The following is a 22,156-nucleotide window of genomic DNA, read 5'->3' as shown; positions in this document are numbered from 1 at the left end:
AGTACATTGCCTTGACATAGTAACAGCACATTTTATAACTTAGGCAGTCAAGCACGGACTGTACAGCAGCAATAATAAAAGGTCAGGACATACCAAAGTGTAAGGGAAACTGTTGATCACAGCCTGAACCTCTGATTAACCATCTGAGGCAAGTGACAAGTCATCTGCAGGAGCACAGATAAAGGTAATTCAGCTGTGCTCCCAGAAGGGGTGGAGCTTGAATCCACCTCTCCTAGATCACACTTAAAGTCTGACCACCACTAAGGTGATATCTCTTTTAGGAGGTTGCTCCTGTGTGGAGTTTTGTGGTGAGCATCCATCTTGACTGAAAGCCTCAGCACTGCTGAGTTGAGTCTTTTCTTAGATACCCTCTGGCTATCTATTTACTCTGTAATTACAACTATACACCAAAGTAACCTTCCAGAACAATTTTTTCCTGACCTTTCCAACAGAGAACAGTTGAAGTCTTTTCTCAGTAGTTCCCTCTTTTGCTTTTCCATTCCAATCTCCTGTGATCTTCTCTCATTATGTATTTTGTTTCTCAAAAGAAACAACAGGGAAGGAGCTGCAGAGTGTCTCTAGCATAGTACTTGAATAACTTAAGAAGAAAAAAAAAACAACAACAAGGCAGGTCCTTTGACAAAGTTAGAAGGAACACAATGGAAAGTTTAGGAGCACGACTTGTAAGGATTTCTGTGCAACAGTAACAAGGCAAGACAGAGATATTTAAAGGAAGAGATGGCAAATGATAAGGAGAGCTATCATTTGGAAGTTCTATTTTCTTTGATCCAATTTCACATAGGAAAAGTTAACTATAAGACAAATATATTAAATCAGCATTATTATGACTTACTGTTAACAAAGTTATTTCATAGTTACAGCTTCAAAGCTATAACCCGTTTTCTGAGAGCAACAGCAAGGCATCTGGACAGCTGTTTTAAGGGAGCACTGAAATACAATGCTACCATTCCTTGTATTATCTATCACACAAGAATGCCTTTTTGCAGACAATTAAGCAATACCACTGTTCTGCTTTTTCTAATCTTTCATAGCAAACTATCTTTCTCATTAGTACATAAAAAACAAGGTGCATATTACTACAGTTTGCAAAGATAAAAGACAGATCCATTACATTTACAACCTAACATTAGAAATCCACTTGTTCAGCAGAAAAACTGTCCAGGAGTCATCAGGCCATGCTGAATCTCAGCATACCTTCATGCAGCTACAGGTTTAAACACACAAAATTCCCAGGGACTTGTGTCCCGAGTACCAGAGGCAAAGCTAGAAAAAATTCAGATCCACACATTACCTTTATTATCCCTTGCTTGTAAAAAGGAGATGTAAGAGGCAGCACTTTGCATGTATAAGTGACTTCTTTGTATTTCAATTAAATATGCTATACAGTCTTATAGGTGATCAGTCATATTTTTAAGAAAATACATAAATATGTAGCAAAGGAGCAACCACACATCACATTGTGTGGGTTGTCAAGATCAAAGTGTCTCACAGAGTATTTCTGTCACTCTATTACCTTTCAGCTGTGTTTAACCTGTCACGTAAGGTAACGTTGAGGAAAAAATGCAGTTTTATATTCCTTAGAATTATCATAAATGCTCTAGGAGACGCATGATGGCTGAATCAATAATGGAAAAAGGAAACACTGGAATATCCTCATCCACACTTCTTCAAAGAAATCTCTATCCCACACAAAGACCTCTACTGAGGTGCCAAAAATAAAAAAGGAAGGAGGAAAAGTAATCGTAGCCAACATAACTGCTGTTTTCAAAGAGCTTACTAATTGCATCAGAAAGCAAAAAGTAGAAGGTAATAGGGTACTTCCCTCAGATTTGTGGGTGAAAGAACAAAGCACTAAGTTCAAACAGCTTCCCATGAAAATAAAGGCAATCCATAAGAAAAACACAGGACTTTGTGTGGTCCAACATAAACAAGAAGTCATCAGCAAGCCATTAAGATCCATGTACAGTAACACTTTTATTCAATAAAAGCTGAAATGGAGACAGATATTACTTAAGAATTTAAATCTTGCTTTAGTAGGGGAAAAAAATAATTCCCTCTTAAAATAAATATCTCCTTTAAATAAGTCATCTCAGTGAACCAGAATAATTACAAAATATTTACACCATGAAAAAATGCTTCCAACAAATACTGTTACCATAATATCCAACACAAACTAAACCAAAAGTTATTTGCCACAAAATTCTGAGTTAATAAAACCTCTCAGTTATATGTAGCTTTTCCTCTTACATATTTAATTATATACATTTTAGATGCAGAGTTGACAGAAAGCCAAAAGTGGCACAGAAGCAGGCTTCAAGAGCAAATATTTTCATGACAAACAACTGTCAGAAAAATAGTATCCTGTAAGAAAGGCTTTTTACAGTAAGCATTCCCTTGAGCAGAGCAGATGACTTAGAATAAGCTGTTTAATAAAGCTCAAAATACATTTGCTCCAAATATTTTTTTATTAACTAAGTGAGCTATTATAGGCATTGCTTGCAGAATGTTTTTGTGTTTTACATGTTAAAGTAGGGGAAAAAGATTTTGCAAAACCTACATATTGCATCTCCCACACGAATCAGCTAGTGGGAGTAAAATACAATGAAGAATCACCTTCATCACTCCCAGTGCAAGTCTTCCTGTTAATCAGACATGGGAAGAGGCATTAAAAGGGGAAGAGGTGGTATGACAATGCTTAGCACTGGCTTAATTTGTTACCTGGAGTGCATCTTTGAAGTTGGAAAGTTTATTAAAGTCATTCTTGAAAGCAAAATAGTTTTTATGCACAAGACAAGTATAATACATATTAAATTCTAGTGATCTAGTAGACTGGTGCTCCTTAACTATATTTCCAAAATATAATTTTCAGTCATATGCTCCATAAATGCCTGGAACTGCAGTCTTTCTTATTAGAAAGTTGAACTATATGCAATTAAAAAAAGAAGAAAAAGAAAAGATTAAGAGGTAACTGTTTTATTATAAAATCCTATTTGCATTTAAAAAAATGGACGAAAACTCCAAATGAGATTAACTGAAAAGAAAATATCTCTATTGTGTGGAGGCCATCAATGAACACATTTATGTTTAAACAAACAAAAACATGACATTGTATATCTGAAGTTTTATTGATGGGAATGCAAACAGAACTGTGACATAGCACAAAAAATGTTTGTAACATCTAATAATGTGAAATTCCTTAAAACATCTGCAGTCATTTGTAAAAGCTGCAATTAACATTTTAACCCACGTTAACCTCAAAATATTCTTCTAGTAGTCTATTGCAGATGGTTACTTGAAAAAAATCCCAACGTCAAAACTTACAGTTAAAAAACCCTATTGTAGGGACTCTATTTTAGGTATTTCATAGAGTTTCATTTCAGGAAGTACTGACTACTCTTCCTCAGGAATATAAATACTTCCACTTGTTCAAGAGTTGTTTTCCCCCCCCAGAAGTGGCATAAAGCCCCATGGCTAATTATCACCAAAAACTCAAATGAATGCAGATGCTTATTACTTGCATGTTTTTGGTTTAAAATATGCTCCCCAGTCACACAGTTCAATTTAATTCATGGATGTGTATACACCTGAGATACTATGTTATCTGTATTTACTTTTTCTGGAAGAGCTACTAAAAGGAAACAAATCATCACAAAATATTTAGCTGAAGTATTCCATTTTCTTTAGGCCTTTCTTCCTTTCAAAGAACTTTTCAGCTGCTAATGAAGTTTGTAAGAAAGAACGCCATACATCTTTTATTTATCTCTCATGTCTTCATTGCTTGCATCTGATCTGTCAAGAAAAAGATAAATCTACTATTAACTACAAGTAAGCTGAATTATTATTCCATTTCAGTTTTTGAATACATAAACCCAGTATGTCCATTTTACAGAACACCACCAGTAGATATCTTTGGTGTAGTTAAAATGGAGGCAACGATGAAGTTCGTGTTATTTTCAGCTTGCTCTGTTATCTGCTACTGATATTCCTCTGCAGCAAAGCAGTTTTCCCTAAACATAGGTTACCATAGAGGAATAATCTTCCACATACTTCATCTTTTAACATTTACAAACTGCAACTCTGAGAATGAAGTCTGAAAACAATGAAAAACACATTTCAATTATTTGTGTGTATGTCAGTTTCCATATAACTAAACTAGAAGTAAATCTCTAAAAGCCATGAACACCAAAGTCTGCTTTTGCATAATTCACATGGAAGCATCCTTGCTCTCAGTAACCATGCTTCTCCACACAGAGAGCCTAATTGCCACTTCCAAATTTACTTCAAATGTTCTCTTCGTTAGCATAAATATATTGCATTCCCATTATAAAATGTTGGTGTCAGCACGGTTTAATTACAAGCAGTACTAGGGAACGAGAGCTATGTTTAGAGCAGCATGAGACAAGCTAGTTTTACCTTACTGATGATATGGTGTTGCAATAAAAATCCCCATTGTAAAACATGGCAATAAGCAACATCAGCATTTGCTGAGGGGAAAAAAAAAGATCAAGATCTGTCCCTTCTGAAATCAGTAAACCTACGAAGAGCTGCAAAAGGGTCTGGAGAAAAGAACTGAGAAAAGTATTCTTGCTAACAAAAAGTACTGTACATTTCATTAAACAGGTGTCTGTTCCTTCACTTAAGTTTATGATGCCCAAGAAATCCAACAGAACTTTGAGTTGTTCCAGTTTTTCCTCTCCAGTGCTCCAGGAATGGGCAAGAGAATTGTATTAGAAACTGATTCTTGGAATTGAAGTTTATTCTTCATCCAATGAAGGTATAACCGCTAAGCTGTACAGACTTAGGAACAATCCACTTCAAAAATCAATCCCACTTAAGCTTTTAGGTAGGACTGAGATGGGAGCTAGAGGCTATTCTTTTAGGTAAAACCTGTGCCAGAAAAATTTCAGCTCAGAAAACTAGTAAGTTCTGCTATTCGTGAGAAATGAATAGCCACAAAGAGTTTTATAAATAAGCAACAGTACAATTACCTACTTGCAGAGCTTAGAAATCGACACATACAACTTAAAAGGACCTCAAATGCTTGTCTAAATATTTTATGACAATATATTTAAGTAGCTTGATGCAATGTACAAAATCACCAGCTCCAAATTTGGACTGAAACTTAGAATTTTCATCAAAGACAAGCAGAGGCCCAGGAGCCAACAAGAGACCACAAAATGAGAACTATGCCTACAAGTAGGAAATACGTGATTTGGAATCTATTCTCTGTAATATAAAGCAACAGTGAAGGGGGTTCTGTAGTAAGATGCTGCTTCTCCACTACAAAATTCTTCTTAATATTAGAGGATGCAAACTTTCCCTCTGCTAGGCAACAAATCTCTTTGGAGACACAATTTCCAGATAGCATCCCAACCTCTGAAAAGATTATCAAACTTTTTATTCCTTAAAAATATAATAGAAATTTTCATTTTAACTGTATCCATGAACAAATGGGGACAATCAGGTACAATGCTAGATATTTTGGTACACCTTTTAAGGAAATTAATGGCACTGAATCTGGTACACTGCTGACATCTAGTGGCTACCACAGCACAGAACACTTATCCAGGCAAACCATCTCACACACATTTTCTTCTCAGATTATACTACACTACCTAATGCATTTACAATGCAAGCAATGAACATTAGATAGGGGGAGCTAAAATTAGAACAATACCACACGTCACTGTTCTATACATTTAGCTGTACACGGGAGGACAAAAGGAGACCAGATCCTTACCAATATGCAACATAAGGAGATACAGAGCAAACAAACCAGGTTCGCAATTGAGAGTGCATATGTAAAATATTGTCTATGCCAGACCCCTTATTTTCTATGTAGTTATGAGTGTCCACATACACTACAATCCTTATAATCTGAGCTAGTTAAAGAACTGAAGTTGAATGATTGAAAGCAGTGTACTTATTTTTCTAGCCTGCTTATTCACTGTTTCCAAATACACAACAATGAGATATGGAAAACAGGGACAGCAAAGTAAGAATAAATTAAAGTATAAACTGAATTACTGCTATACAAATAGAAGTTCAAGAGCACCAGGAATCATTTCTGCAAGTGAATCTGTTCTGCTCTGTTTGTAAGAGTATACATAACATTTCATAGTGTATTTTTGGCAGAGGATCTGATATGATCTTTGCATGTAAGAGGTAAGTATGAAACAGAGCATCAATACTCACTGTGTGATTTGATCTGACAGCAGAATTGGACAGAAAGAAAACAAAGGAAATAAAGAAAAAACTTAAAAAAAATAAATATCAAAGAGTTTAACAGAATGAAAATAGAGCAATAATTATGTACAGAACAGTATACCTTGGAGCCAGTCCACACCTTCCTGTAAGCCTTCTCCTTTAAGAGCATCACTGGCACTGAAAGAAACAAACCAAACAATAAAAATATTGCAATAATACCAGTTTCATCACTAAACCTGTAGTCTTCAGAATTGTGAATTAGCATAAACTACAGTTTAGTTTTCTTCACCTGGAGAAGACTGCTTCTCACGTGTTGCATTCCCAAGGTAGGAACACCATTTTAAGATGTGGCCTATTTTATTTTGAGAAACTACTCTAGTTTCAGGCTGAGGAATCATTCCTAGAACATGAGGGGCTCTGGAAGAGCACCTACACAATGGAGAGCCACATTATTCTGCTGCAGATACACTTAAGCAACACCCTCTGCAGGCAATGCTGTTAGAAGATACATCAGTGTTACTTTAGACAGTAAATGAAGTAGCTCTGACCCTCTTCCCATGCAGTTTCTACACACTGTGAAGCTGTCAAGACTCCTATGCACCCTAGAACTGTCTATATATAAAGTCAAGCTGACATGAGAACAGTGAGAATCTAAAAGAGTGCAACAGCCTAAGGCTTCTCATTCTGCAACTTACGAAATTTAGCACAGCAGCAAATCTGTGCTGTTATTGTGGTTATCTATAAAACTATTTTTTAAGTAGCTTGAGAATCCATCAGTGTAAAGCTGGAACCACAACATAAAGGGTAACAGAAAGGATAGTCAGGCATTGGAATGCACTGCCCAGGGAGGTGGTAGAGTCACCGACCATGGGGGTGTTCAAGAAACGTTTGGATGTTGTGTTGAGGAATATGGTTTAGCTGGGAAGTATTGGTAATGGTTGGACTAGATGATCTTCTAGGTCTTTTCCAACCTGAAAATTTCTGTGATTCTGTGATAACACCCAGGGAAATAAATTTAATAGTAAAGGGTGTAAATGAACAGTTTATTTGTAAGCAGCATGTAAGCTGCTGATTTTACTTTTAATTCATAATATCTGAGAACTTCCGTAAAACAAAAATCTAACACCTATAAAGCACCTATGGAAGACTTTTTTTCCCTCTCCCCTCCTGTGTGAATACAATTTTTTTTTATTATCTATAGGAAATCTTTACATCCTCCCAGAAAGGAGATACAACAGTTCTACTTTCCAGCAAAAATAGTTGCAGCTACTCTTCTGACAAGGATCATTTTGAGCTCGGTTAAGTTTTCTTTTTCATTATTTGGGTAACAGATCTCTCGCAAAAATTTTCAAGTCATGGTCTACATGAAAGTGTTGTGTGTTTAGAATAAATTTCACAGGGAGTATTGTAGTGTTTCTACTCCTTCCACATATTGCAGCACAGCATTTTATCTGGCTTGTTTAGTTTGTATTACATAATTAGTGGCATGAGAGTGCTAGAATATGTACAATAGAATAGTACAAATTACAATTTAACAAATAGAATGTACAAATTAACACCAAAAAAAGGAAGAAAGAAAAAGAAAATTTACCAGATATGCCAAGGCTTGTCTTTGATGTTTTCTAATGATAATAACTGAGATACTTTCACAGATGATATTGCATCCCTGAGGTCCATCTTGTTAGCAAAGAAAAGAATAGGCAGTCGACGGTGCTTAATATCTAGGAGTGAGTAGAAGCAGAACTACTATGATAATACTCAACACTATCTCTGCAAGCATGAAATTGCAAATAATAAAAGATATTTTGCTCACCTGTAACTGCAACTCTTTGAAGATTGCATCCTACCAAGATGCTTGCTGTTGTGTCACTTGGCCTCTGATGCATGCTTCAAGAATGCCCACAAACTTTCTGGGAAGCTTTGGGATCTTCCACCCACCTGTCCCCCTACCTTATATAAAGCTGCACGTATAAATTGCTGGTGAAGAAGAGCAGGATTTCAAACAGCTCCCTAAAAATACTACACATCTCTGCTTAGTGAAGACTGGATATGTAAAGTGGATGTTTAAAAATGATTTGCATTCATTCATATCATCGCAAAAGCAGAATCATACAAATAGTCTGTGTTATCTTATAACATCTTGGAGAGCATCCCTGGCTTTCTTTAAAAGAAATCATGAAACAGGAAAAAGATACGCATGTCCAGACACCTCTTGTCCTACTTTCACTTGAACTAAGGCTTCACTTCCAGAAGCTTGCCTCAGCCAGCAATGGGAACCACAGAGCAAACCAATGACCTTGGTACGATGCCAATCTCTAGCATACCCAAAAGCATAAGCCACTCTGATTACCACAGAAGGTAAAACAGCCATTACAAGGAAATGAAATATACATGTTAGGTTAAAGAGTACAAAATAGAAATAAATAAAATAAAATAAAATAAAATAAAATAAAATAAAATAAAATAAAATAAAATAAAATAAAATAAAATAAAATAAAATAAAATAAAATAACTAGTATCATTGCTAAGAATTTTTCACATTATTAATAAATAAATCAACTAAGGATTATCAATCCAACAGGATTATCAAAATGTAGAGTTAAGTCAATAAATTCTTGACAGGAAAAGATCTTTAAAAAAAAAAACAAACAACTGATGAAGATTCTATTTCTTAGAACAGTATAAGGAAAAGGATGCTTCACACAGGAAACAAGTGAAGGATTTATTTGGAGCCTTAAATGTAAGTCAGCTGACCTTGCGAGGGAAGATGGAAGACATCGTCCCCTATTCCCTAGATATCTGCTAAATAATCTGATAGCCAAAGATATTTACATTTTTCCTACCTTATTACATTATTTCCAACTATGTCATGTTCTTGCCTCCTATCTCCCCTCCAACTTTTGATATTAATGGAAAGCTAACATTTTCTTGTTGCAAACAGTTATGAGCTAACACATTAAGAAAACTCAAACACCACAGATGTGTGATGGGCAACTTAAAATAACATGAAATTTCTATACATTCAATATTCTTTATACAGAAGCATGTGTTGGAGGGCAAGTGACCCAAGAGTCAACATCTAAGCAGGTAATCTAAAGACTGTGATTCTGCAAAATGCTCAAATTTGATAAACAAAATAATATATATAACAGTGGTCATTAAACAAGATGTTATGTGTTTGTGGACAGTATCTTCTACAACTAAAAAAGAAATGGCTCTGATCCTTGAAGCAGTCCCAGGTAGTACAACTTCTAATATCATTAACACTTCACATTACACATTCCTTTTCACTTTACCACTTTAGACGACACCCAGCAAAAAGAGATGGAACTTCCTGTTACACTAAAGGATTGCCTAAAATTTTCAGGGACTGGAATCTACATAAGGTTGTTAACCAGCATGCATTTAAACCTTAAAAAAACACGTACATTTGAACTAAGGTTTACAGAGGCAGAAGCAAAGAAGAGCAATAAGTAAGGTATGCAGAGGAAGAATAGAACAAATGGCTTTAAACTGGAAGAGGGTAGATTTAGACTACATATTAGGAAGAAGTTCTTTACTGTGAGGGTGGTGAGACACTGGAACAGGTTGCTCAGAGAAGTTGCAGATGCTGCCTCCCTGGAAGCATTCAGGCTGGATGTGGCTTTGAGCAACCTGGTCTAGTGGGAGGTGTCCCTGCCTACAGTAGGGGGAGTGGAATGAGATCATCTTAAAGGTCCCTTCCAACATTTCCATTCTATGATTACTGTAGTAAAACAGCTGTAGGTTAATTCAGTTAAAAATCACTTTTACCAAACATTACATGTTTTGCTTCTCTGAAGATCTATTAAAATCCAAACCAATAAAACAAGAACACTACTACTGCACTTGACCTAAGCTGCTCCAAGGCAAAAACACAGAATCATCTGTTTTAGGTTCCAGGGAATATTCTAGGTAGCCACAGCCATGACCTTTCAAAATTAGAAGACATCAAATTTATCAAAAACTCAACAGTCCCAACATGCAAGATCAGTGTTAGAAACCTACTAATTCATAAACAAAACACCTAAGCTTGCATCTCCCCAGCCTTAATATTTTCACAACACACTATAGCAGTCTTGACCTCTCATCCTTGGTTTTCCATGCTTTCCATTTTATCTACAGAATCACCTTTTTACAAATGTGGTTAATACCTGCTTTGTTACAAAATTCCTTAATCCATAGGTAATCCACCTTCAGCCCTTGGTTCACCTCTACCCTCCCCTTGAACTCTGCAAGGCTGCCATTTCTGTGCGTGCATCTGAAGTAACCCATACTGCTGAACGCGAAACAAAGAGAGCTCAGTCAGTTCACACACAGCTACCACATCTTTGCTGATCCATTCATGCATCAGATGCAGTCTGCGCGGAAAAAAACTGTAACAATACAATTGCTCCTACCACATATCACTATCCCTGGTTAGAAATACAGAAACCAGCTTCTCCTTTCTTAGTGCCAGCAAAGTAACTCTACAAGTTAAGGCTCTACTGGCCAAATGAACACAAAAATGCAGTATAATTTCACTTTAAATTTCCCGCATGAATTTTACATTCTAGTTGCTCGAAGCAACTACCCATTATCACAAAAGCCAGACAAAACTGAATATTGCTTAGAAGTACATAAATTTGATTCCAATTGTGGAAAAGTGAATAATGGAAGAACTGACTGATCTCAAAACTTAAAAGAATGCAGTCTCAGAGTAAACAAACAAACCCTTAAAAACAAGTGCCTTCTTGTGAATCCTCACATATCTTCATCCATCCAATTTATCCTTTTATAAGCAACTGAAAATGTCTGGTATAATTATATACGTGATAGCCAGAAATGAGGATAATTTAAAAAAAAAAAAAAAAAAAAAAAAAAAAAAAAAAAAAAAAAGATGAGATTTAAATAAGTAAAGTTACATTAAAGGAATTGGCCATCTTCACAGAAAAAAATAAAATCAGAAAAGCAAATTTTTGTGTGTATATGTTGGTCACTACATACGGACAGCATTCTAACTTTCAAGAGGTCAAAATCTGTTCTTCATCAAACCAGTGCTGTTTTTGTTATGTACAGATTAACAAGAGATGAGTCCAACTCAATGTATTCAACTTAGGTATGATCAGTTTGTAAAACTCCGCAAGTATACAAGAAGAAAAAGAAAACAACCCAAAAACTTACCCAAGACTATCATTCTCATTTCAGTATTCATGCACATTTAAAATATTTATAATATATCCAGAATGTGTCAGGTAAGAAGGGCTGTTCTTACTGCAATATAACAAATATGGAGACAGAAGGGGAAAGAGGTCTCCTCACCTGGATGATTCAGAAGAGTGTCAAGTTCTTCTTTGGCCACAACCATTCTTAATTTGTCACTGCTATCAATGACAAAAATAATGGCTTGGCCTTCTCTGCATAACATAAAAAGAGCAAAGAGGCAAATTATAGGTTCTCTTAGACTGTGATTAAGGCTTCAGAAGAAACACCAGAAAAGGCAAACAAACCCAATTTTTTCCATTTTCTCGTTACCTTTAACATTTGAATCCAGCCCTATTTCTGAAATTCAACCTTTTGGTAACTTGCATAAATTCTGAGACATGAGATTGTTAGCTGTGTGACTTGCGCAGGGTTCAGGCTAAAGAACAGAAGCTTTGGAAATCCTGATTTCACCACCACCAAGGTGAAAAACTCTGAAAACATAATCAAAACCACTACACTCAAGAAAGGTTTCTAGTGAAAATCCTTTGTTTCCTACACTAAAAGCAGTGTAGGAAAAGAATAAACAATATAAAATTGAGCATTCACCAAAGATAAAATGCACGTCCACGTGTTTAGCAACTAGGGCACATTTGGATTATTTAACTTTTACAACAGTCTGCATTAATATCGCTTTTGTTTTTGAACAAGACGTGAACATTCTCAACTAATTCAAATCATTAAGACAACTTGCTGGCAATATGACTACAGACAAAACATACCCACGTGCTATTCAGCACATGACTTCAGCATTTTATTGATACTGTATGACTTTGTTTTTCATTTATTGAGACTTACTTCAAAGCAAAAGAAAGTTCCAACAATTCAGTGAGTTGCTATAGGAGACCCACAAAAAATATTTGTAATTTCCATTTTAATGCAATACTTATTTCTCTTTTGTTTTACATTTTTCTGAGACCATTACAAGTTATTTCTTCACCCAGCCCCATCTACCTTTGTCTTTCAATCAGAACACAACAAAAAACTCAGTCCTAGGCTTACTGCAAAAGAAATAACTTGTCTATGACTGTATGAGAACGCTCCTTATTTTTTGAGATAAAGAACTTCAACAATAAATAAAGCTTCTGAATATAATCTGAAAAGGCCTATGTATTTTTTATGACTATATAACATTGGTCTAGAACAATCAGACTCCAGAACATCTTTACTATAAAAATAATTTGAAAAACAGCTGGCAGTGATAAGAACACAAGAGTTTTCAAATAATTAAGATGCGCCCTTTGAGGACATCCTAGAATGAAGTTTCAAGCCAAATACAAGAAAAGGGAAAGCTTTATGCATTTTAAGGCAACTACTTAGATACAGGCACTTAATCAGAATTAACTGCTAAAATTTCTGGGAAAAACAATTAATTCATGAACAACAATGAAAAATCTCTTGCCGACGCAGATTTCTGAATTGCTAACACATTCTTTTTTTTTTTTTTTTTTTTTTTTTTTTGCATGGAAAGGAGATGAAGCATTAATCCTCAATTAAAGAATACCTCAAGTTCTATCAAATTAAACATTATAATCTCCAGAACTGAAAATATAACCACTATGCATGACTTAATAATATTTATCTCATGTGAGTCAGCAGCAGATATCACAGAACACTGAAACAACAGAAATGAACCTTCACATTTCTAAACTAAAAAAATAAACAAACAAAAAGACAACCGTGTCTTTTACCAATAAGGCAATTCTCTGAGTACTGCATCAAGCTCCCAAGCCCCTCATATGAGACATAGACCTCTAGAGAAGATTTTGAGGGGAGGCCTTACAGCAACCTGCCAGTACCTAAAGGAGGCCTACAGGAAAGATGAGGAGAAAATCTTTACAAGGGTATGTGGTGGTAGGATAATGGATGACAGTTTTAAACCAGAACACTAGTTAAACTGGACTTAGATCAGATATTATGGAGATATTCTTCACTATGAGAGTGGTGAATCACTGCAACAGGCTGTCCTGAGAAGTTATGGATGCCCTATCCTTGGATGTGTTCAAGGATGGGGCTTTCTTTGGGAAGCCTGATCTGGCAGTAAATATTCCCACCCATGGCAGGAAGGTTGGAACAAAAAGACTAAGGTCCCTTCCAAACCAATCCATTCCATGAATATCAGTCCACAAATAACATACTCTTATATAACATATGGCAGGTATCCTGCTTAATAAATAACATGTATTTTGGTGAATTAAGAATATTTGGTTTATATGTACTACCTCATTCTCTGAGGCTCCTAAGATTAAAAAAACAACAACACAATCACTACCACCAAAAACACCATCAGCCAATGTTTTTTGAGTCTTAAAGTGTCTTACCCACAGAGAAACACAGAAGCAAAAAACCTAATTTACCTTGGTGCTTTCTTACAGGACTAAAATTTTATAGAAGAAAGAGCAATCTCATCTATAGCATTATCTCCTAATCTCTGTAGTAATGAGACGTTCCCGCGAGTGCATTAGTTAACAACTTACAAAAGACCCCAGTTTTTTGGTTTTTTTTTTTAGGAAATGCTTTTATCTACAACAACCTCCTGCCAAACCCCACAAGTCTTCTCCGAATTATTTCTGAGCACTAAATGTAATTAGACTTCTGTCTAAACAATGTACATGCCAGCTAATATGAACAGTAAGGTTTTAAAACAAATAAGAGACTTACTTGTAGTAATGCTCCCAGAGGTTTCTGTATCTGCCTTGGCCTGACATATCAAATACTGTGAAAGACAAACTGCAAAGGAAAGAAGAAAGTTAGACACAAAGAACAGAATCAAGCCATTTTCTTTGCTACTCTGACAAAACTAAAATAAAAAATTAAAAATCCTAACCATATACAAAAGATTCAAAACTGTACCTGTCTTCGATCTACCCTACTTAGCTGTGTGGTATTACTGTATTTCACATCAGAAAATGTGTTTATTATCTGTTTAAAGAGCAAAATCAATTATAAAAATTTGCACTGAATACAAAATAAGCTCTCATTCAACCTTTCCTTTTACCACATTACTACTGACCATTGTTTATAATATTGAGTAAATAAAATTTATAGAATCTGTGAATCATTAAGGTTGTAAGAGACCATGAAGATCAGCCCGTCACCACCATGCCCACTAACCATTTCCCTCAGTGCCACATCTACACGTGAACCTCATACAAATGGTTTCACTTCATTAATTCAGCTGATCCAGATCTCTTCCTCCTAATTTGGCTTTAGAATGAGATGAGGTTGATCAGACAGGACCTGCTGAGTCCATGCTGATCAGGCCAGATCCCCTGGTTGTCCCCTCAGTGCTGCATAATCACACTTAAGATGATCTGCTTCATGACTTTCCCTGATATTAAAATGAGTCTGACAGCAGTTTCCCACATCCTCCTTCCAACACTTTTTGTAGATGGGTATCACACTTGCAAGTCTCCAGCCAATGGGATCTCTCCAGTTGACCAGGACTGGTGACAAATGATGGGACATGGCTTGGTGAGCACTACCATCAGTTCTGTCAGTACCCTTGGGTGGATCCTATCTGGGCCATGGACTCCTGACAGTCGAGGTGAATTAGCAGGTTGCTGAGTCTTTCCTCCTGAGCTATGGTAAGTTTATTCTGCTCCCCACCCCTGTCTTCAAGCTCAGGTGGTAAAGTACCCTGAAGATAACCGCAGTGACTGTTAAATACAGAAGCAAAAAAGGCACTGAGTACCTCAGTCTTTTCCTCATCCTTCATGGTAATGAAGGACAGAGATTCTCCTTGCCCTCCTTTTGTTATTAATGTATTTGTAAAAGCTTTGTTATCTTTTACAAAGGTGGACAGATAAGTTCTAGCTGGGCTTTTGATTTTCTGTTTTGTTTTGTTTTTTTTTTCTCTGCATATCCTGGTAAAATTCCTGTACTCATCTCCAGTTGCTTGCCCCTTCTTCCAAAGATGGTAAGCTTTCTTTTTCTACTCCCAGGAGGCTCAATTGATAGCCACACCTGTCTTCTTCTCTGCCAGTTCATCTTATCGCACATGGGAATGGCCAGCTTCTACAGCCTTAAGATTTGCTTCTTAGGGAATATCCAACCTTCTTAGATCCTTTTGCCATTCAGGATTGTCTCTCAAGGGACTCTCCTCAAGCAATTCAAAAGAGTCGCAACTTAAATTCCAAAACCTATCTTGAATCCTGTCACTACATAGGCACAAACAGGATCAAAAGGATTCTGTAGACAAACGCAGCTTTATGAAATAAACAACAACAACAAAAAGCCCAAACACTCCAACTTCAGAAAAACATCACATTCTGGTAATAATAAGTTACTGCAGGTGAGCAAGCTACAAAAGACAAGTTTTTGCAACTATAAAGTTCACCCAAATACTGAACCCAAAACCAATTTAACACTACAAGTAAACTCTGATCCACTTCTGAAATGACTACAGAAGCAAGGCTGGAAGCAAAATTAGGTTTTGGTGGTTTAGGAAGTCCCAGATAGCTCCCAGAGTGATGACAATACCAAAACAAGCAGGTCCAGAAATGAAGATCTCAAAACATCCTTTCCAGTCTATACCCTTTCACAGAGCTTCTTTTTTTTTTTTTTAGATCTACACTGCAAAATTACAGATCATTTCTCCTATTACAGGACCAGACTAAGGGAAAGTAATATAGGAGTTAAGAATTAAACTCATACACAGCCAAACCCAAAGCCTGTCTTATGTGCTTTACTGAGAAAGAACCCAGCTGTGAGCCTCCCGTAGAAACAGGAAACCCATCAATCCCACATGTCAGGTCAAAGAAGAAATAATTTTCTTGCAGACTGACTGCACCAGTTAAAAAAATAGTGTGAAGGTTACAGTATAATAAAATCATATCTAACATTACCTCCTTGAAATACCTTTGTCTCACCAAATCACTTTCATACATCCTAACTTTCCTAATAGCTTGGCCTTCAACTCAGTAACTTCTTCCTTTCCTGACCTTTGCCCCTCCCATCTTTACATTGCTAAGGCTGTGACCACCACTTTTCATTTAATGAGATTAGTCTGCAAGCTCTTCAGAGCCTCTTCAGTGAGAACACTTAATGGAATACAAGTTACCATCTAAGCTACCGCCTCTCTTGAAGATTGTGAGAGTGCTCCATTCTCAAACCCTTGAGAGAAATCAAATGCTTACATACACTTCTTGTTTATATTTGCTATTTTTACAGCAGCAGAAACCATAGAATATATTCTAGCACTGCCAGTGCTGAATTGTGATTACGACTTCTGGATACTACAACATGACAGCATACTGCAGTGTTTTGTCATACCATCACCAATTATATTCAATTACATCATATTGAAAGAGTGATTCAAGTCCAACTACTGTGTATTATTACAGTTAAAAGGGAGAAAATTAAAGGATCCATTACCTGGATGTCTTGAATTTCTCTATACTGAATCCTATTGTTGGAACAATGTCCTGAGTTTGAGCCTTGAAAGGAAAGTATAGATTTTAAAATCAGGTTAGGAAACATGAAAATATTGAATTAGGCTGGAAACATCAATACATCACACGTCTGTTTTTCCCAATACAGAATATACAGTGCTAACCACAAGATTTTTATAAATCCAGATACCGTATATTCAAGGTTTTGCCTTTGCTTGCAAGAGGAGTGGATGCAACTGGACAAAGGCCTTGCAGATGGAAGCCGTTTTTGCCTTAGAAGCGAGATCACACTCTTTTACGTTAGGCTGTGTGTGTACGTTTGGACATTAATGTATCTCATCTTTATTTCTTTAATAAACAGAAGATAACAGCATAAAGACTGCTACTGAGGTCAAAGCTCAAAATACGTGGTTAACACGAACAAGTCTGCACAATGCCCCATGTCTACGTGATAAATGAGGGTACACTTCTATCGAAATACCAGATGAGCAGTACTCAGTGTGTACCACTAGGCTGGAGGGGTTGGTTTCACAATGATAAGAATTCAGCAGGCATTACACTACTACCCAATTGTAGTTCTACTCAAACTACCAGATCACTGAAAGAAATCATCATTTGTCACAGAGGAATGGGGAAAATGTAAAGCATTATCAGTTGATCTGACTGGTAACCAGGTTCACTGCTGAGCTACCACAGTTAATTTATCAGCTGAGTTGGTACAACAGAATAGCTCCTTCAAGAAGCAATAATATTGAGCAGGAAGAAAGATCACATTTAGATTACAGAAAGATCCTTAAGTTATAAAGCTGAGAAAGCAATGCACAATCCTTTCACAAACTTCAAAGAGCCCCTTATTAAAAACTCTGTTAAAGCAGTTGACTCCTCACATACAAGGGAAACAGCTTAGTTTATTCATCTACCCGCAGCTTTATTATGACAGTGGCATTTCACCATCATGAACAGATAAATTGACAGTTCCTTCCAACAAGAGAAAAATCTGTTACAGAAATAACATCTCTAGCATTTCAAATGTATTTACTGGGCTCAGCAGAAAAAACTGCAGACAGGCAGAGAAACACTTCTAATTGCCAGACAATAGAAAGACTGCTCCTACAGCAAAGTAGCAGCTGAAGAGTAGCAGACTTTATGAAGTTACATATTTAAACAAGGCCCGTGGTATTCTTCAAGAAAAGTTCCATTGAAGTTAAAAAAATAAAAGCTGTGTCCTGATTTAAAAAAAAGCAAAAACAACAACAAATTAAAGAATTCAAAGCATTCCAAACTCCCATAACCACAATACACAAACCTCTGCCTCTGAGCACGCCCATCAATACCGATCTATTTCTCTACCATAAACACATCTGGAACCAAGGGAAGTCTCCTTTAAATTTTGCCCACGATGCTGGACACATCAGCTGGCCCAGCAAAAGCTTTTCACTGGATGAATTGCAAGTATTGATGTTATTTGTTTTGGAAGCTATTTTGCTTCAAACCTGCTGAAATCACCTGCCAGCGTTCATCTTCCCGCTATTTATTATTGCATTATTTGTCATATATTAATTATTTCTCAAAAACACATTAAATGAAACATGATAAATGCAAGCAAATACAAGTCATGGAGCAACTGTTTAAATCCATATTTGGCAAATCAATCCTAAGTGAAGTTCTCTAACATTTAAGTGACTTAAGAAAGGTGTTCCAGATCCTCAGTATCACAAACCCGTTTTTACCTAGGGGTTTCTGACCATTAACAATGTTGGTTCCTTGGTAAACATTTTCATAACATGCATGTGACTGCTTACACTTAGTTTCAGTTAGTTTGGAACTCTTAAGATGCGTTTGTTCCACAGTACTAAATCAAACAACACTTTGCATGTTTTTCACAATCACATTCAGTATAACAGCTCACATCATCAGCTCCTCAGTAAAACATTAACAGTAAACAAAACAGGCTACTTACATTTGAAGGCTTAAGTTTATTGATGATTGTTGTTTTGCCGCTGTTGTCCAAACCAAGGCACAAAACATGAACTTCCTTTTTCTTCAGCCCAAGCCACCCCGCTAGCTTGTCAAACAGTCCCATAGTTCTGGGTCAAATACACACGGATCACCTGTTGTTCAGAAAATACGAGGAGGGAATAGCTGTTGGAAAAGGGCGACGCAGACAGCAGCACTGGCACAGCAAGTGGACATGTGGTTAAGAAGCCCTTAAACTTTTCAAAGGACAGCAGGAATAAGACTCTGCACAAACACCACCGCAGCAGGTTCCCTCGCTATGCTAAGCAAATGGAGCATAAGCTGATTACAGCCAAGAAGCCCTTGCACGAACGAGATCGGCTGCTTATAGCTCTGTCTATGTAAAGGAACCGTCCTCAATTCACTGGACAACAACTCTGTGGTGGTTCCAAGCAGCCCCAGTAAGGGGCATCACTCCAACACCCTCTTACCTGCCACTCAACCCACAGAAAGGGAGTAAAGTGCATTTTACTTCAAACTGCCCATAGTCCCTCAGTCATCACAACTTACACAACAAAGTAAAACAATATTTACGTTCCTCAGCACCTGCTAATGTGAGTTGCTGAACCTGGAAGCAAATGGAGCATGCTGCCAATTCAGTTCAAACTCTAATTGTAATGGGCTTTGCAGACATTAGCACGTGTCAACTGAGATCCCATGTGCCACAAATAGAAACCCTGATTATATCAGGTTCAGCACACAGTAAGCCAGACAATGCAGCACTCGTCTGTGTGCCACCTGGAAGCCAAAGCCCTGCTTCTGCCAACGGCACTGTCCTAAGTCAGCAGGCAGCTGCACTCCCAGGAGCTTCCATCACACCTCCCATGGGGTGCCCGGCTGTGCACACTTTGCTAAGAGGATAAGCCTCGTCTACCCCGAACCAAATCCTCTGAGAACAACTTCCCCTATGAGCTGAAATCAAACAACCGTGACACATTCAGTAACAAGGCATTTAATTTATACCTGAGGAAACTGGTATGGCAGTAACCTAGAGCAGCTTTGTGAGCAACAGATTAAACAATCCTGACGTTACCTACAGCTATTCCCTCAAAGAAAAAATGTAATCAGGAGGTTTCTTCTAACTCCACTTACTTTATACCCAACTCCTTATTTTAATATGCACTGGAAGCAGATTAAAGCTTACTGTTTATTATCAAGTAAACTTCACAAACCCCGGCTCGAGAAGACATTATTTTCTAGTCCAACCAGAAGTCTCATCTATAAACTCTAGAAGTGAGGTCTGCAAAATAAAACCACAAGGCTTCCCTATAGGAAACATTCACCAACAGTTTTACATTTTTGAGCTGACTTGCTACAGGCTGTAATGCAGAGATCAGCCCAGTGTTAATCGCTGGGTAAAGCAGCAGCTCTCAAAAACACAAAACCTTAAGCGTAGAAGGTCCAGTAAAGTATTTAAGTACAAAGCTCTGCTAGCTAACCACAACCTGAAGACTGTAGAACAGTGTGGCAGATGTTGAAGGAGGACTAATGTAAGAGGAATTACATATGTTTTCCATTGCTAAATATTTCAGTCTGTTCAAAACTTGCTGTCAGTCCCAGTGAGACAAGCTAACTCAGGGCAACCTCACACATTCACTCTGAGGCCTGGGAGGAAAACAGATATCGGAGCTGGAAAGGAGAGAAGCTCATAGGCACTCTTAAAACAAAAAAGGAGAAAAATGCAAGAACTCAAAACACACTTCTATGGCTTACAGCCTGCAAGGATACATACAGCATCACATACACCCCAAAATTATTTAAGACAGCATGCAGCCCAGGAACTTATCAAACTCCAATAGCCTTCTCTACCTGAAAATCTAAGTCCGTCCGAGGCATCAGCTACAGTCACAAGGCACTCAGAGCAGCAGCGCGCTGCTGTAAGCAGAGCCGGGGCTGCACGGCTCTGGAGAGATGCTGGGCTACAGCCACCTCCCCCCGCACACAGCACTTACACATCACGACCCACAGCTGCAAGCAGCAGCTGCGTGCTTCAGCGGCACGGCACAGCCAGGGAGAGCCCAGTGTGGCCCATCACCCAGCACCGGAGCCGAGAAGCCGCTGCCAGGCCCGCCCCTCAGCACAGCTTTTGGTCGGAGGCTCACGCAGCAACAGGCAGCGAGTGCGAACCGCTGCGCCTCGAGGGCAGCCCTGAACCAGCAGAACCGAGCTCCCTGCCCACACTCCCTTGCAGAAAGCTAACCCATCCGACCCGACGGCACGCACAACCTCCAAACCCCCATTCGCAACACACACCTCGGCCTACGAAATGTCGGCCGGGCCGAGCCCCGCCACCGCCTGCGCCGTTGCCGTGGTAACCGACGCCGCTTCCGGGGAACTCCTGCCGTTGGCGCCGACTCAGCGCCTCTCGGAGCCCTGCCCTGTGTGGGCGGTGCCTCGGGTTGCTTTCGGTTTTGCAGAGTGACGTTGGTAGATATGGCCAGGGGTTGTGTGTTTGGTATATAGGTTTAAGGTGGCTTAAAAAACGTGGTAGGTTGAAACTAAAATGCAGTCTCTTTCCTGCCACGTACCTGCGTTTAAATGCCATAGCTAACAGGGTGTCTGCCACCTCTCTGGGCAGCCTGTAGCACTGCCTCACCACCCATATTGAAAAATGCCTTTTCCTTTAAATCCAATCTAAATCTCTCCTCTTAGTATGAAAGCATTTCTCCTTGTCCTGCCACCACAGACCCTGCTAAACAGTCTGTCCCTTACCTTCTTATAGTCCCCCGTTAGACACCGAGGCCACCCTGGCTATCCTTAAAAAGTCTCACCAAGTTTTCAACTGGATCTCTAGCATGAGTTTCCCTGAGTATCTTACTTCTGTTCAAGGAATTGGTAGGACTTAAAGACTGCTTGTGTTCCCCCAGTGTTCAGGTTGATACCCTCCACTGGAGACCTTAATGAGACCCTACAAGGTCAGGAAGAAATGGATGCTGGGAAGCCAACACCTCAGACCCTTTCAATCCCCTCGTTCTAATCTGTTATTTCTATGCTGCCAGATCTAAAACATCTCTTTGGGTTTGTATTTTACTTTTAAACAGAAGCCATGAGTGAAGGGTGGACAGCACCTGCTTCCCGAAATGTCTGTGCTGTTCCTTGGTTTGAAAAGGCAGTTTTCCTTCAGAGCTCCATCCCTTGTTGCAATAAACTGTAATCTGTTTATTGCATGTATATACGTATATTTATATGCATATATATGTACCTGTGCATTCAGACTACCATGCTAACTGGTGCCTTGGGGGGAGGAGCGAGGCTAGTAG

The 22,156-nt window shown here is 38.1% G+C and overlaps 1 protein-coding gene across 2 annotated transcripts; it reads right to left on the bottom strand.

Moving 5' to 3' along the window:
* Nucleotides 1-1,970: 1,970 nt before the first annotated feature.
* On the bottom strand, nt 1,971-21,279 carry ARL6 (ARF like GTPase 6). 2 transcript variants are annotated; one of them, XM_072327654.1, is made up of 9 exons: nt 21,150-21,279; nt 18,841-18,991; nt 16,864-16,925; nt 14,149-14,217; nt 11,548-11,642; nt 7,820-7,949; nt 6,350-6,405; nt 6,217-6,229; nt 1,971-3,810 (listed from the first exon to the last, which is right to left on the bottom strand). In XM_072327654.1, the coding sequence occupies exons 2-9, from the start codon at nt 18,961-18,963 to the stop codon at nt 3,774-3,776; spliced, it is 585 nt and encodes a 194-aa protein (XP_072183755.1). In that variant the 5' UTR covers nt 18,964-18,991; nt 21,150-21,279; the 3' UTR covers nt 1,971-3,773. The 2 variants fall into 2 exon arrangements, with proteins under 2 accessions (XP_072183755.1, XP_072183764.1); XM_072327663.1 differs by lacking the exon at nt 6,217-6,229.
* Between the last annotated feature and the right edge of the window lie 877 nt (nt 21,280-22,156).

This window comes from Excalfactoria chinensis, chromosome 1 (genome assembly GCF_039878825.1).
Source record: "Excalfactoria chinensis isolate bCotChi1 chromosome 1, bCotChi1.hap2, whole genome shotgun sequence".
Taxonomy (NCBI): domain Eukaryota; kingdom Metazoa; phylum Chordata; class Aves; order Galliformes; family Phasianidae; genus Excalfactoria; species Excalfactoria chinensis.
The sequence above is the reverse complement of the archived record's forward strand: the minus strand, read 5'-3'. Positions and strand labels throughout refer to the sequence as shown.

Coding starts and splice junctions, on each gene's coding strand:
- ARL6 (XM_072327654.1), bottom strand. CDS start 18,963: ATGGGACTGTTTGACAAGCTAGCGGGGTGGCTTGGGCTGAAGAAAAAG. Junction 16,926..18,840: donor ATAAACTTAAGCCTTCAAAT/GTAAGTAGCCTG, acceptor TTTCCTTTCAAG/GCTCAAACTCAGGACATTGT. Junction 14,218..16,863: donor GAGAAATTCAAGACATCCAG/GTAATGGATCCT, acceptor TTTCCTTTGCAG/TTTGTCTTTCACAGTATTTG.